Source organism: Eretmochelys imbricata, chromosome 6 (assembly GCF_965152235.1).
Source record: "Eretmochelys imbricata isolate rEreImb1 chromosome 6, rEreImb1.hap1, whole genome shotgun sequence".
In the NCBI taxonomy this organism is placed as follows: domain Eukaryota; kingdom Metazoa; phylum Chordata; order Testudines; family Cheloniidae; genus Eretmochelys; species Eretmochelys imbricata.
Genome location: NC_135577.1, coordinates 48,041,206 through 48,055,668, shown reverse-complemented (window position 1 = coordinate 48,055,668; position 14,463 = coordinate 48,041,206). Strand labels below are relative to the sequence as shown.

General features: G+C 41.1%; 1 protein-coding gene across 2 annotated transcripts in view; it reads left to right on the top strand.

Moving 5' to 3' along the window:
- Nucleotides 1–14,463, top strand: part of NAV2 (neuron navigator 2) — a 344,782-nt gene that overhangs the window by 239,744 nt on the left and 90,575 nt on the right. For both annotated transcript variants that reach the window (XM_077820144.1, XM_077820143.1), the window contains exon 11: nucleotides 770–892. In XM_077820144.1, the coding sequence (XP_077676270.1) occupies nucleotides 770–892 (123 nt within the window). The remainder of the gene's footprint in view (nucleotides 1–769; nucleotides 893–14,463) is intronic.

Genomic DNA, 14,463 nt, shown 5'->3' with positions numbered 1-14,463 from the left:
GGATTTCTGTTTGCATTGTTGGCCATGCAGAAGTCCACAAAATACAGACTTATTTCATGTTATTTAATTGTCCAACATAATACATTTCAGACAGATCTCTGTTTAGTTTTGACCACTTCAGGACAAGGATGTTGTCTTATTCATTTGTAAAGTTCCATATACACACACAGTCCTTCATAAATATTTAATAATAACAACAACACTGAAATGCAGCCACCTCTCCGGTTGAAGAGCATAGTTACAGACAGCACAGTGCACAAAAGTAGGAGAGCAGCCACTTTTGGCCAGTGGGGCAAATCCCCTTTTTCACACAGAGTGCTATGGGATCTTTAATGTAAGTGTACAGCAGATACGACCTTGGGTGAAATCCTGACTCTACTGACATCAGTGGGAGTTTTGTGAATAACTTCAGTGTCTCCAGGATTTCACCCCCAACGTTTTAAATAACACAAAATAGCTGGGGAATGAGGAAAGAGAGCTCAAATCGTAAGTCATTTAGGAATGATGCATGTGCGTTCTTAATGAAAATTGTATTCCTCCTTCTTCATATTGGTCTCATTTTGCCCTGGGGTGGAAAAGAGAATGGGGAGGGCTGAGTTCTGGGCCGGAACTCAACAAAATGACTCTGGAGTAACTGAGAGCAAAGCTTGCTCCGTATCTGAGTACTAGGTATAAAATGGATATACAAACACCACTAAAAGCGTGGAAGTGCTTACAGATTGTTTTACTGAACCTTTGATATCTTGATATCTTATTTTGTTTTTTAAAGGTACATGACTGATGGTGGTTTGGGCCTGTACACTCGAAGACTGAATCGGCTACCAGATGGGATGGCTGCAGTGCGGGAGACACTGCAGCGTAACACCTCACTGGGACTAGGAGATGCTGACAGGTATGCTTGTGTCAAGCAAATGAATGTTTAGATTGTGCCTTTTTACAGTGTCATAATTTGCAGCTGCTAATGCATGTTGAAATTCAGGTAAATAGCTGTGTAGTGGGATTTCAGTGGTTGACTATGTGGTTGTAAGGATCTCTAATGCTGTGTACCACTTAATGCGTTAGGAAAAGGGAAGAGACACAGCGTAAACCCTTTAAAATATTGTCCTCTGATTGTAATGTGGGTTTCTCAAGTGGGTTTTTCTGAGCTGGAAAGAACAAAAGCATATTTAAAAAATTCTACGTTTAATACATTAGACTTGAAAAAGAAAGGCACAATTCTCTTCTCACTTTCACTTCATTAACTTCAATGAGGAGAATCAAGCCCAAAGTCTGGTATAAGGGCTTTGTCAGGTTATTAAAAGGAACATGATTAACTGGAGAAAAGAGAATCTAGGGAGGTTGATCAAAAAGGAAACTTCTGGAGAAGATATGTGACATGTACATAGCTAGGGTTGTGATGTGATAAGCAGTTGATCTATTGCTTGAACCTAGCCTTTGCACTGAGAACATCTGCAGAAGGGCCCATGCATGGCCTGTGAGTTTGCCTCATTGCTTCCATAAAGTGCCCCTAAGTAGTATATGTGGATATTGAGCTTCACTTTTTAACCAGATTTTGAAATTAGCAAATGTTTTTTTCACTGCTAACGGTAAACGTTTCCTGGAACATACTGTAATAGACTTCATTTGCTGTGGTTGAGATCTTCTGGTTGGTGACAACTAGATTAATAAGGGTATATAAGTATAGGAGAATCTAGGTGTGGTTTTTGAGGAGAGCAGAAATGGATTTCTTTTGATGCTTCTTTAATACTAGAAAAGGAGCAGAACAAAAAGGTTGAATTCAAACACCTAAACACTGTGAAGAAATTCAGTTTAGTTCTCTGTAAGCAGTCACTGCTTTAGGGCCAGAACATGCCTATATTTTTCAGGAGTTCATATCTTGTGCTGAATTTTGAAGCTTAGACCCATTTCTACTTAACACCACTTCTAATTGGTCAGATAGGGTTGTTTGTGAATGACATAAGGCTTGGGAACTGACAAGGAAGCTGAAGACTGTTAGCACAATGGAGTCTTTGCCCATGACTCTAGGGCTCCTAGGCACTCCTACAATACAAATAAATAATAATATTTTCAAAAATACTAAAAACTTTTTAGGGAGCTGTTGATTCCCTCCCCCTTTAGTGTTTACAGCATCTGTCATACTTTCATTTGGTCTGAAAATCTTCCTGAGTTCTATGTGCTAAGTCACTTGCCTGAAATCCAGCCTGCCTGTGTGTGGTTTTCTTATTTCTTACAAGAGCTTTTTATTTCAGCTTTAAATAAATTCCAGTTAGAGGAATCATGTCACATTGCAAAAGAAAAGGCAATTACTTGCTAGTAGCAACTTGTTACAGAGAAACCAAAGAACACATTTGGTGAAAGAGCTTTCATCATCCTCATAATTAGAAACTAAGGAGAATGGGGGAGAGAAGGAGGGTTATTATGAAAATGAATCTTATAACTTAAGTTGGAAGAAGAAACCATACAAGTACTGGAGGTTGGATTCTTGTTGCTGATTCAGGAGCAAAACAGGGTCATGAGCACTCGATAGATTACACTTAGTCCCATATGCTGTGGCTTTATTACGAATAGTTTGATTAAATCCTTTCTAATTAGAATATAGTAGTTGTATTTGCCTATCTGTCTTAAACAGAAGTTCAGTGCATTCTGCTAGAGGCTAAGACCCAGAGTTTAAAGGTATTTTGGTGTTGCTGTGCTCAGTGTTGCAATGCCTAATGTATCTAGGAGCCTACAATATCAAAAGGGATTTAGGCACTTAGGATCTAAAATCCCATGGACAGCTGATGGGAGTTAGGGTCCTACATATCTAAATCGCTTCTAAAAATGAGATTAAGACTTCTAAATCAGTTAAGTGTTGCAACATTAAGCTCAGCAACGCCTATGTATCTTGAAAAATTTGAGTCTGTGGTTTGAAAAAAGCTCCTTGAGCATTTAAAACAGGGGTGGGCAAACTTTTTGTCTTGAGGGCCACCTCAGGGTTGCAAAGCTCTGTGGAAGGCCGGGTAGGGAATGCTGTGTCTCCCCAAACAGCCTGGATCCCACCCCCTATCTGCCCCCTCCCACTTCCCACCCTCTGACTGCTCCCCTCAGAACACCCGACCCATCCAAACCCCCTTCTCCTTGTCCCCTGACCGCCCCCTCCCAGGCCTCCGCCCCTAACTGCCCCCTGACCGCCCCCCCCCGGGACCTCATCCCCTATCCAACCTCCCCTGTTCCCTGTTCCCTGACTACCCCCCCAGAACCTCCGTCCCATCCAACCGCTCCTGCTCCCTGTCCCCTGACTGCCCCCGAGACCCCCCGCCCCGTTCCCCACCCCCTTAGTGTGCTGGAGCCAGCCACGCCACCGCGCTGCCCAGCAGGAGCGGTGGGCCAGAGCACTGGCAACGCAGCACGCTGAGGCTGCGAGGGAGAGGGACCAGCAGGGCAGGGGCCGGGGCGAGCCTCCCCAGCCGGGAGCTCAGGGGCCGGGCAGGACGATCCCACGGGCCGTAGTTTGCCCACCTCTGATTTAAAACATGGGATTAAAACCAAGGGCTTGTCACAATGTGACAGGGCACTAGCTTGCTGCTCAGTAATGTCCCATGTGGACACTGCACAGCACACTGGAAGTTCCATAGTGCACTTTGACATGTTGCTGTTTGAAATGGGTGTTTGTCAAAGCACATTACTGCACTTTCAGCGTTCTGTAGCAGCGTCCACATGGGATGTTACTGTGAGGCAACCTGGAGCACTGCAGATTCACACCCTGGCGTGTGATGTAGTAATGTTTTCTGTAGACAAATCCTAAATTTTAATCCATTTCTCAACTGAACTTTTACTGCAATGAAGGGTAATCTAATAAAATGATACAACAAAGGGTTAAAGAGTCTACTCCATCTATGAACAGAGGTTAATGATCATGCAGTGTTGCTCAAGTAGTCTACCTAGAAAATATGTATGAAGATTAAATTTAGCTCACCATAAATAGCTGTAAACTGAATACCATGAGAGAACCCAGTATGAAAATATAGCAAATCACACCTAAACGGTTATTTAGTTAAAGAATTCCCAAAGGAGTTTTTGCAGTTTGCTTACTTGTTTTACTTACTTGTGTTATCTCATGAATTGTAGATGGCTAGTAGAGAAGATTTTGTACATTAGCTCTATTAGCATAAAACATAGCCCTCACAAGGTACATTTCCCCCTGCAGCAGGAGAGGAAATCTGAATTAGGCAGTTTAATTTAATGCTTGATTGCAAGGTTAATGGAATCATCACACAATGCAGCTGAGTTTATTTACTCACTTGAAGAAAATTTGTGTGTGTGGAATAAACAGCAATTTCAATGCCTTTTTATTGAGTATTTGTTTGTTTTTTTTAAGTTTGTAAATTAACCACCTATGGTTTCATCTCTTCCATATTTATGGTTTGGTGTTTACCAGCTGGTTGCATAAGTTTGTTTCACACTGTCAGACAGAGCTGCTTGATCTAAGGCTACATTAGATTCATGCTCAAAGCTTCCAATTACTAGAGTGCAGAATATGGATATCTGAGTTGAGAAAAAAGTTTAATATAACTGCGTACAAACATTCCTTGTTTCTTTCTGTGTAGATAATTTGAGACCGACATCTAGCTAAATTACTGTATCTTCCCGAATAGCTCAGAAGACTATATTAGTGAATGTGACTTTATCGAGAATAACTTTAAAGCTACTATTAAATATGATAAGCAAATATCAATAAATCTGTCTTTTTTTAAAGCCTTAATGAACGAGTGCTTATGAAACTATTTTTGAGTATGATTTACTTGGATTATTTCACTTTTATACTTTAGATTGAGATTGGAAAAATTAGAAATATTTTAATATGAAAAGTAAAACAGCTAAAGGGATTCTTGGACCCTTCCAAGGTTCTTCACACCTTGTCCTCTTGAATGCGTCCTTTCAGCTCTGCTGGGGAGAGAAATTTCACCTCAATTTAAATTACATCCCCTCCACTACACAATAAAAGCTACTGTGTTGTGGGCTGCAGTCTAAAAAGTGGTTCAATCTTCCAGGATAAATGGGACCAAACTGTGTTTTAACTGTGTTTTTGAATCATGCTTCACGTTTGCAATGGCCAAGGTTGTAGCACAGTCCAGGAACACAATTATTGAAACTACATTTCTGCGGTACTGTGGGAGCAGATTGAGTTTAACTATGTCACAGAAGTGTGCCATGATGTAACTATTTCCTGCAACTCAATAGCATTTCACAGCATAGACAAGAGTCTCAGATAATCTTATGATGATTATAGACATGGGAATGGACCTAAGAGAGGAGATACACTGTAAAATACAGGAATTGAGAGTTAAACTGAACCAGAGCAGAATAAAATCAGAGAAATACAAACCACAAATGTAGTGATGTTAATATGAAAGTCGGTCAATGGAGAGAAACCCAATATTTTTAATGCAGTCACCACTAGGGAATCTTTTGGATAAATGTGTATAATTCAGCAACATTAATTTTGTTTCACTAATACCATCTTAATTCCTCTCACTTATACCTGTGTAACATTATCTACTTCCATGGAGTTAATCCTAATTTACAGCAGTGTAAGAGGGGAATTAAGCCTAGGGACTTTTCCCCATCTGCTCCAACTCCATAGTAAAACTTGAAATAGAAACTTCAAATTTGCAACCACCTGTAGGTATCAGTGATTAAAACTATAGATGTCACTGGTTCTGTATTTTTACAGTGCCTTTCACAATGGGGTCCTGGTCCATAACTAGGGCTCCTAGGTGCTGGGGTAACACAAATAATTAACAAAAATTGTTGCAAGATAAAGATTTGAGCTAATTGACGCACACAACAGAATGAAAAACTAGAGACCTTTTGACAATGTCAAAAGACAGTGGCAGAGGACAGGGCAAGTAGTGGAATTCAGACAGCCATAACCAAGGAATAGATGTCTATGACTGTGGAGTGCAGAGGAAGAAAATAACATAATTGCCAGCCCACTGACCCCGACAGCAAGTTATAGATTGCAAATAGCTTACTGTAGCCCCAGTACTGTTTAGACTCTAAGGCACTATGTCCTGTCATTATTCATCCCATGGAACTGCATGTGAATTGATGGTAGGTTGTGACCTTTATTAAATTGGCTTTAAACTGTACTATTGAAAATGTTCATCATGAAAATGTTGTCATTTACCATTTGCAATCAACACAATTCCACCACAAGTCCCATACTGTTAATTACTTGTAAATAGCAGCATTTTAGTGGAAACTGTCATGGTATCTTCCTTAGCTAAAATAAGAGAGACAAGGTGTGTGAGGAAATATCTTTTATTGGAACAACTTCTGTTGGTGAGAGAGACAAGCTTTTGAGCCACAGAAGAGCTCTGTGCTGCTAGAAACTGGTCTCTTTCATCAACAGAAGTTGTTCTAATAAAAGATACTACCTCATCTACCTTGTCTCTGTAATATCCTGGGAATGACATCTCTACAGCTACACTGCATACCACAATGAACTGAAATAGTACACTTATTGTTACAGTAAGGTGTCTCTGTAGATCGCGGCAAACAGGGTGATGAATTATTTTCAGAGCAATGGTGAATCAAAAAACCCTGTTATGCACCACAACAGTCATACTCCTTTCATCTTGGATTCAGTTTTATATAATTATGCTACTTTAAGAAGGGCAGCATTATATTGCTGTCTGTTACTGAAGTGCAAAACACCTATTGAAAACGTGTCTGGAATTTAAGACAGGCTTTATCCTAAAATGTTAAAGCATGACTTGTTACATTTTAACCTTTAGGTTGTCAGCACCTTGATTCTTAGAGTCTGAGTGCACAAGCAGATACAGAACAGCTTTCAAGGTTAATGTGTAAGAAAACTATTTCAGTATATTTTTAACTCTAGAATACTCGTGACAGTCTCTCTCCCCTTCAATGGCTTCTCCATGTGCTCACATGTTAATCCCTTTTGCTCAGAGGCAGGCTGTTTCAGTGCCTTTCTTATCTGAAATTGTGAAATTGCATCCAAAGTCTTGTAGTTCACATCAGCATTTCCTAATTTTTGTTAGACTGGAGAGATCTGAGTTAACCAGAGACTTCATCCCACAGCAAAAGTGCAGCTGCTCTTCCAGCTAGTAGTAGCAGCCATAGGAGTTAAGATACTACAGTTGTTGCCATTACAAAGTTGTCATTTACCTCCTGGATTCCACTTTCCTACCCACAACCCTTCACCTGCTTAAAGCCCTAAAAATTGCAAGTGCATTTGGTTGTGGGACAGCAATGTGGAGCAGGATACCTTCAGACAGGTATCCAATATAGTAGGTAAAACATATTTTCACAAAAAATAGTGAAAGGGATTTCAAATCCATCAAAGAATAAATATATATTAACATCTGTGCACTAAGTCAGGCAAACTATATGATATAACTATATATACAGTTGCTTAATAGTGAAACCAAAGGATTACTCAAATGTTCAATCCCACCAGATCTACCACTCAGCCTCATAGTCTGCTTGGATTTTATCAGTAAGCTCAAGAAGAAACGCCACTCCAAAGATGTAAGATGTACTTTGGTGCATGTCGATAATCATCCCTCAGCCTTTGAAAGATACCATGTTTATCTTGAAAAATCAGATACCACAGCAACAAAGAAACAAGTTTCTTTGAAGCTTTTGGCCTTGGAATTTTGTAACAAAGATCAGCTGATTAGAATTTCAAGTTGTAACAATACAATATACCTTGATTTTGTATAAAGAAAAGGAGGACTTGTGGCGCCTTAGAGACTGCTCAAATAAATTTGTTAGTCTCTAAGGCGCCACAAGTCCTCCTTTTCTTTTTGCAGATACAGACTAACCCGGCTGCTACTCTGAAACCTTTATTTTGTATAGTATCTTTTTTACAAGCTGTAAACCAAAATGCTTCTTGGGGCTAAATAATACAATTACTATATTAAACAACAAATAAAAGCAGAAGGCAAAAGAGTAGATGCCAGCTCTGGGGGCTTTGGGGTAACAGGCCCTGACAGAAGAAAAGACATTCTCCTCTCAGTCCAAGGAAAATAGGACAGTCATAGGGTAGGCACCCTTGGCCATAGGTCCAAATGAGAAAATAAACACAGGGCAGCTTCCTTGTGCCTAGATCAAATGGACAAAACAAACAAAAATAGATACTGGTTAAAGTCCTGGGCACAAGCACAGACCTCATCCAAACAGGACAAGCAGATAATTAGCAAGTTGTTCTTCTTCCCTCACCCGTATCTGGTTCAGGAGTCTCCTGGGCACAGATGATACTAGAGAACAACTCCTCTCCTTTCTGCCACTGCAGAGCTACAGTACTCAGCAGTTTAACAAGCTACTCCTGCCAGATGCTCTCTCCAGATGCTCACCTCTTTCCAGGCTAGTCTTTCCAGGCTAGATTGGTCTCCATAGTTTAAAACTCACGTGAACTGGCTTCATCACAGAGGTAGATACTAAAGACATGGAGTGGATCTGCACCCCTGAGAATTATACCTTTCTTTACTCCTGGTCTATGCAGTCCACCCTCATGGATAGCACTTTTGGGCCTGATTCTCCATTGCCTTATACTTGGTGTTTTCATTTTACACTTATGAAAGTGGGTGTAAAACACCACAGATCTTACCTGTGTACATTAGGAGGGACATCTCACTTTTTCAAAGTATTGGGTATTTGCTTCCAGTGGAAGCAGACTATAAAACCATGTTAACCACTAGTCTGATCCAGTATGACTAATCTTATTTTCCTACACGTGGGCCTAAATTTTCCTAAAGTGTTTTTCTTTGTGTGTAAGCACATGTATGTGTATGTAACTACAGTGATGTATATGCAATTTAGAGGCTATGTGAAGCCAGTGATATTTTGTATTTCCAGTGCCATTGCCTGGAACTAGCATTGCCTTCTCTGTTACATGCAATTTCTTTTAAAAATGCTTTGGGCATTAAGCTTGTATTCCACGAGTAAACAAGTTTTGCTGACACAAAGGCCATTTTAAACTGTATCAGGGACTTCGTGCTTTGCATGACAAACCAAAGAATGTGCAATGTTCGCTGACACAGTGCAGACCCTGTTATTTAGTTTTTCATGTCTAATAGCAACAATGTCAACATAGTCTCAAGATTGACCTACTCTAGTAACCTCTGAGTTTAGGATTTGGAGATTGGATAGATAAAACTAATGACAGTTTTCAAACTCCAAAAGCAGATTCAGATGTTTGTACTACTTGACCAGCTTGAAGGTTTTGGTGTGGCTATTGAGCAAATGTAAAGCGAGTTGGGGCTGAGGGTGGGTTCTTTTTCGTTCTGTGTGCAGTCTGAAATGAATCATTTTTAAAAAGGTGAACACTACAATCACAACTCCTATGGCCTGTGTTGTATTTTTGGTAGTTGGACGTTACACAGTGCAAAGGACTTTTTACTTAAAAAAAAAAACCAAAACCAAAAAGCCTCAGTGCTCAAGAAAGGCTCCAGGAGACTGAAGACTTTAGCCATTGTCAGGTATAACTTGGGTGATAGTGGTGCAAGCTTTCCCACGCTGTTCTGCAAATATGTGCCACTGCTGACCTAGAAAAATGTCTAGGGGTGAGGAAGTAATGTAGTTTCCATGCCCATTCAATGATTGGCTTCCCTGCTGAGGTGACCAAGAAAGCCATTTAGTTGGTGTTTTTTTTTTGCAATGGGGACACCTTTCCATTAGAAAATGGATAAAGACTGCCAGCTCATTTCACTTACTGTGATATAATGACCCATGTGACTCCTGTTGATAATCAATGGGAGCGGCATGGCATGAAGCCCATCCAGCACTTGGAAAATGTACCATTATGGTTTCTAATTTACCTCACTTGGACAGTGCATTAGGCCTTTCAGTGGAATTGTCCACAGTTGTATATTACACTAGTATGGGATGACAATTATATGTGCTTGTATACCGCAGATATCTTCAGTTTGTATGTGATTCCATGTGATTTGTTAATAAACAGATTTAATCTCCATAGCCAGGAGATTAGCATTTTACACAGTGATTTTACTTCTGCAATAATTTTACTGCTTTGGAGGTTATATAAAAAAACAGGCAGTCCATACCCATGATAAGCTTGTCTCTCATCTTCCTTGCTGTGCTTCTTTTGGCTCTTTTATCTCCTTATCTTGAGTTGTCTTCAGCAGACTTGCTCAATTTTTAGTAGATTTACACCAAAACTTGCTTGCTTCAATTCAGTGAATAAGAATTGTCTTAGGAATTAGGACACTAAATGTCCAAGAGAAACTATAAGGGTTATATACCAGTGAAGTCAATCCCTGTATATTTACATATTTCACAAACAACCACAACAAGAAGTATACATTAGACAATTATAATTAATTGCACACTATATACTGGAAAATCGTTGTCAAGGCAGCTGCTGTAAGACCGTGTAACTTATTTTTTATTAGTAGCAGCTTATTCTATTCAGTTTTTCAGTAAAAAATAAAGCACTTGATTCTGATTTAGCTTACAGCTGTGTAACTTGAGGATAACTCCTTTGAAGTAAATGGAGTTATATTATTGTAAAACGGGTATAAACCCCAAAGAGCTTCAGGGAACTCTCTCATTGTGGGAGGCCACACTCAAGTATATCAGGGTATGAATGGTCAATAAGTAGCCAGAGGGTCACACTGGACATTGGAACTCTAACCTTTGAATAGTATCTGAGCAAAGCCCCAGGTCTGAGTTTAAAGAATTTTAGCTGCTTAACTTTTCAGTCCTTAACTGACAAGGGCTCAATTCAGCTGATACTGCTGTGTTGCTGCACGCTCTCATCTGCCTCAAGTAATTTTTTATCTTCTTAATCTAATTTTAACTTTAAATTGCATCTTCACTAATTATTCTGTAGTTTGAGTTTACTTTTCATTTGCATCAACTAATTAATCAGTCTGTTTTTAGAGGAAATGAGAAATTCCTTTGAATTTTCCAAACGGATATCTCCCCCCACACTCCCCGCAATTCATGTTCTAGCATAAGTGATTTATTCTTGTCATGAAATTTGCAACCAGGAATGTTCATAGTAACATTCCCGGCTGTGCTTTGCATTTGTTTGGAACTATTGATACTTGGTAGGTGCTATCTGATTTGCATTTAAACAGTTCTGGGTTTCACTTGTTTTTTGTTAAGTTTTTTATTTTCAGAGATAATAAAATGCAGGCCCAATACTAGATTCCATGTGCACTCAAATCTGAAGTTGAAAAGCTGTTTTGGATGTGTAAGGAATGAGGGATCAGGACTGTATATTTTTTGTAGAATAGTCAGAGATGAAAACATAGAAAAAGGAGAGGAAAAGGAGGAGGGAAAATCATAAATGAGTAACCATCACAAACAAATAGATATTAACATCCTCATGCTGGGTGAAGTTCAGATACTACTCCTGTCTTCAAATTGGAGTAGCGGTGAGCATCGTACTGTTCTGTGTCTGACTACAATAGGTATACAATTGCTGGTTTTTTAGATTACCCGTATGTGATATCTCATGACACCTAATGTGCCAGCTCTAAGTTTTGCTGTGTTTTTTTTTAATATCACTAGCTACATAGTGGTGCCTTAGGATTAGTGGCAAACTGTAATAGTCGGCATTCTTTACTATTGTGGAGGAGCGTTGGGTTTTGCCCATAGCCCCAAAATTTAGACAGTGAACTCTGATATCTTCTCTGTAGCTCAGAGCTCCTCTTAGTTGAGTTTCTCCAATAACTGCTGACTGTTCCTTGATTTTTCCCTCTCCCCCACTCCCTGCCCCATTTCTGTTCTTTACCATGCTACATGGTCTGCTTCTGCATTGTTTACAGTCAGTTCAACATGAGGGTCCTAAACTTTTCTTTCCCATGAATCTTACCATGTGTCATCCATCCTCTCTCCCTGGCCCTGCCCTGGTTGCTTAAAACAACTCTTTCATCCCCTCCCACATCACTACTACTACCTCCATTCTATCCAAGCTGGCTGCTTCACTGTCCCATTTTCCTTCCATCTCCACACCGTTGTCTCTGCAGCCTGATTTGAGCACTAGCCCCCCCTAGCAATTGCTAAGATCCCTCTGCCTCTACTTTCATGAAGTTATTCAAACCTTCTCTGTTAAACAGATGTTTGAATTTAATGGTCATACCCCACTTTGTATATTTTGTTCTCTTGTGGACTAATATCAGTCACTGATTGGATCTATAGATTTTAGCCTTTTGGGATAGAGACCCACTTCATGCTGGGAATTGACCTGCCGCTATAAAGGGTAAAGAACATTTGTGGCATTGCATGCATTTTCAGAAATGATCACATTATAGGAAGGATTGCAATTAAGAGAGCCAAACATAATTTATAACTTATTACTGGGCTAAGCAAGGATGGGTGGGAAGGTGGGAGGGAGGACATAGCTGTCGACAGATATTTAAAGGATACTAGCACATCATAATTTAGTGTTGTTTCACATAGGAGTAATGGAATCAGATTAAGGCAGGGAACATTTACACTGAACATAAGGGAAAACTCCCTGACACGTAATGAACTGTGAAATAGTCTCTTAAAGTGGGAGAGGTGGCAGATCTAGTCCTTGGAATTTTTAAATCTGAACTGGGCAAAACATTACAGAAGAATTGCACATTGACAGGAAGGTGGACTGGATGACCTAGGACATGTTTTCCAGATCTAACTCCAGGGAGTTCAATATTAATATGAAGCTATTATTAAAACACATTACTTTGCATTTGACAGGTTAAAGTATTTTGCTAGTCGTGAGCACAATTCCTGAGTACAATGCAAGGTGGATAATTATCCATTAAACCACCCAGTGGAATAGATAAACGGGTACTACCTGAAATAATTTAGTACGGTGCCATCTTCCATTATTTTTGATTGATCTGAAGATGATGCACATCCTTTTGTAGTCCTTTATGCAGTTCACTTCATGCCAGAACTTCTCCAATAGCTGGTGGAATCCCTTGGCAGTGTTGACGTGTAAAATATTATCAATCAGTTGCAACTATAGTAACATAGATCTGTTGACACATTCATCTGTCTAGTGAGCTTGTGTAGAAGATGTCTAAAAATAGGCTGCAAGAAATCAGAGCTTGCACCCATGTGTTGGTGTCTGGAATGATCTCAGTATGCTGTATAACGCCCTTGACAAGACCTAACAGCAGTGGAACTGTCTATGAAAATTGCTTTTAAATTTCATAGGAAACAGTTTAATTCTGAAGCACCTTTCCTTCTAAAGGATTCCAGACCACTTCCCCCTTTTCCAGTGACCACAAAGATGGGTCTCCATGGGTAGAAAGCGGGGAGAGGGCTGAACAGATGTTTACTCTCCAACACATTGACCAACCACTGTAATCCTGCAGCGATTTACTGAGTTAATGTTGGCTTTGTTGGCATTCATTTATGACAGTTCCCCAACCACAGCATGAAATCTCACTTCTTAATCCATTGCAGTTAGTATCAGTAGTGTGGCTGTGTTCTGCTACTTTTCAGATAGAACAGAGAAAAGAGAAAGCACTGTGGAGATACAGAGCCTCCATAGGGTTGCCAACTTTCTAGTTGCAGAAAACTGAACACCCTTCCTCCACCAACTTCCCTGAGGCCATGCTCTTGCCCCATCCCTTCTCTGAGGCCTGCCCATTCCATACCCCCACCCTCTGTCACTCACTCTCCCCTACCCTCGCTCACTCACTCATTTTCACCAGGCTGGGGCAGGAGTTTGGGGTGTAAGAGGGGGTGCAGGCTCTGGCTAGGGGTGCGGGCTCTAGGGTGGGGCTGGGGATGAGGGGTTAGGGGTGCAGGAGGAAGCTCCAGGCAGGGGCAGAGGGGTTCAGAGTGCAGGAGGGGTCTCAGGGTTGGGGTAGGTGGTTGGGGTGCGAGAGGGGGTGCAGGCTGTAGGAGCGAGTTTGGGTATGGGAGGGGACTCGGGGTTGGGGCATGGGAGGAGGTTGAGGGTGAGGGCTCCGGGCAGCACTCACCTCAGGCAGTTCCCAGAAGTGGCAATATCTCCCTCTGGCTCCTAGGCAGAGGCGCTGTCAGGTGGCTCCGCGCACTGCCACTGTCTGCAGGCGCCGCCCCCACAGCTCCCATTGGCCATGGTTCCCAGTCAATGGGAGCTGAGGAGCCGGCTCTCGGGGCAGGGACAGTGCACAGAGCCCCTGTGGCTGCCCCTCCGCCTTGGAGCCAGAGGGAGATGCTGGCAGTTTCCTGGGAGCTGTGCGGAGCCAGGTACTGCGGATGACCAACTGGACTCTTAACTGTTGGACTTCCAGTCAAAAACCGAACACCTGGCAACCCTAGGCCCCCATGTTCTGGGGGGTTTATTTCCAAACCCCTTTGAAGGGCAAGAGGGGACAAAAGGCTTTGACAGTGTGAGGACCTTAAAGTGGGGGTAAATTACTACATTAAGTCCCATGTAGTGTAAAGGGGCCTTAGTGTAACTGGGAAACAGGCTCCTAAAGTTTCCAGTCTCCTATTTAAAAA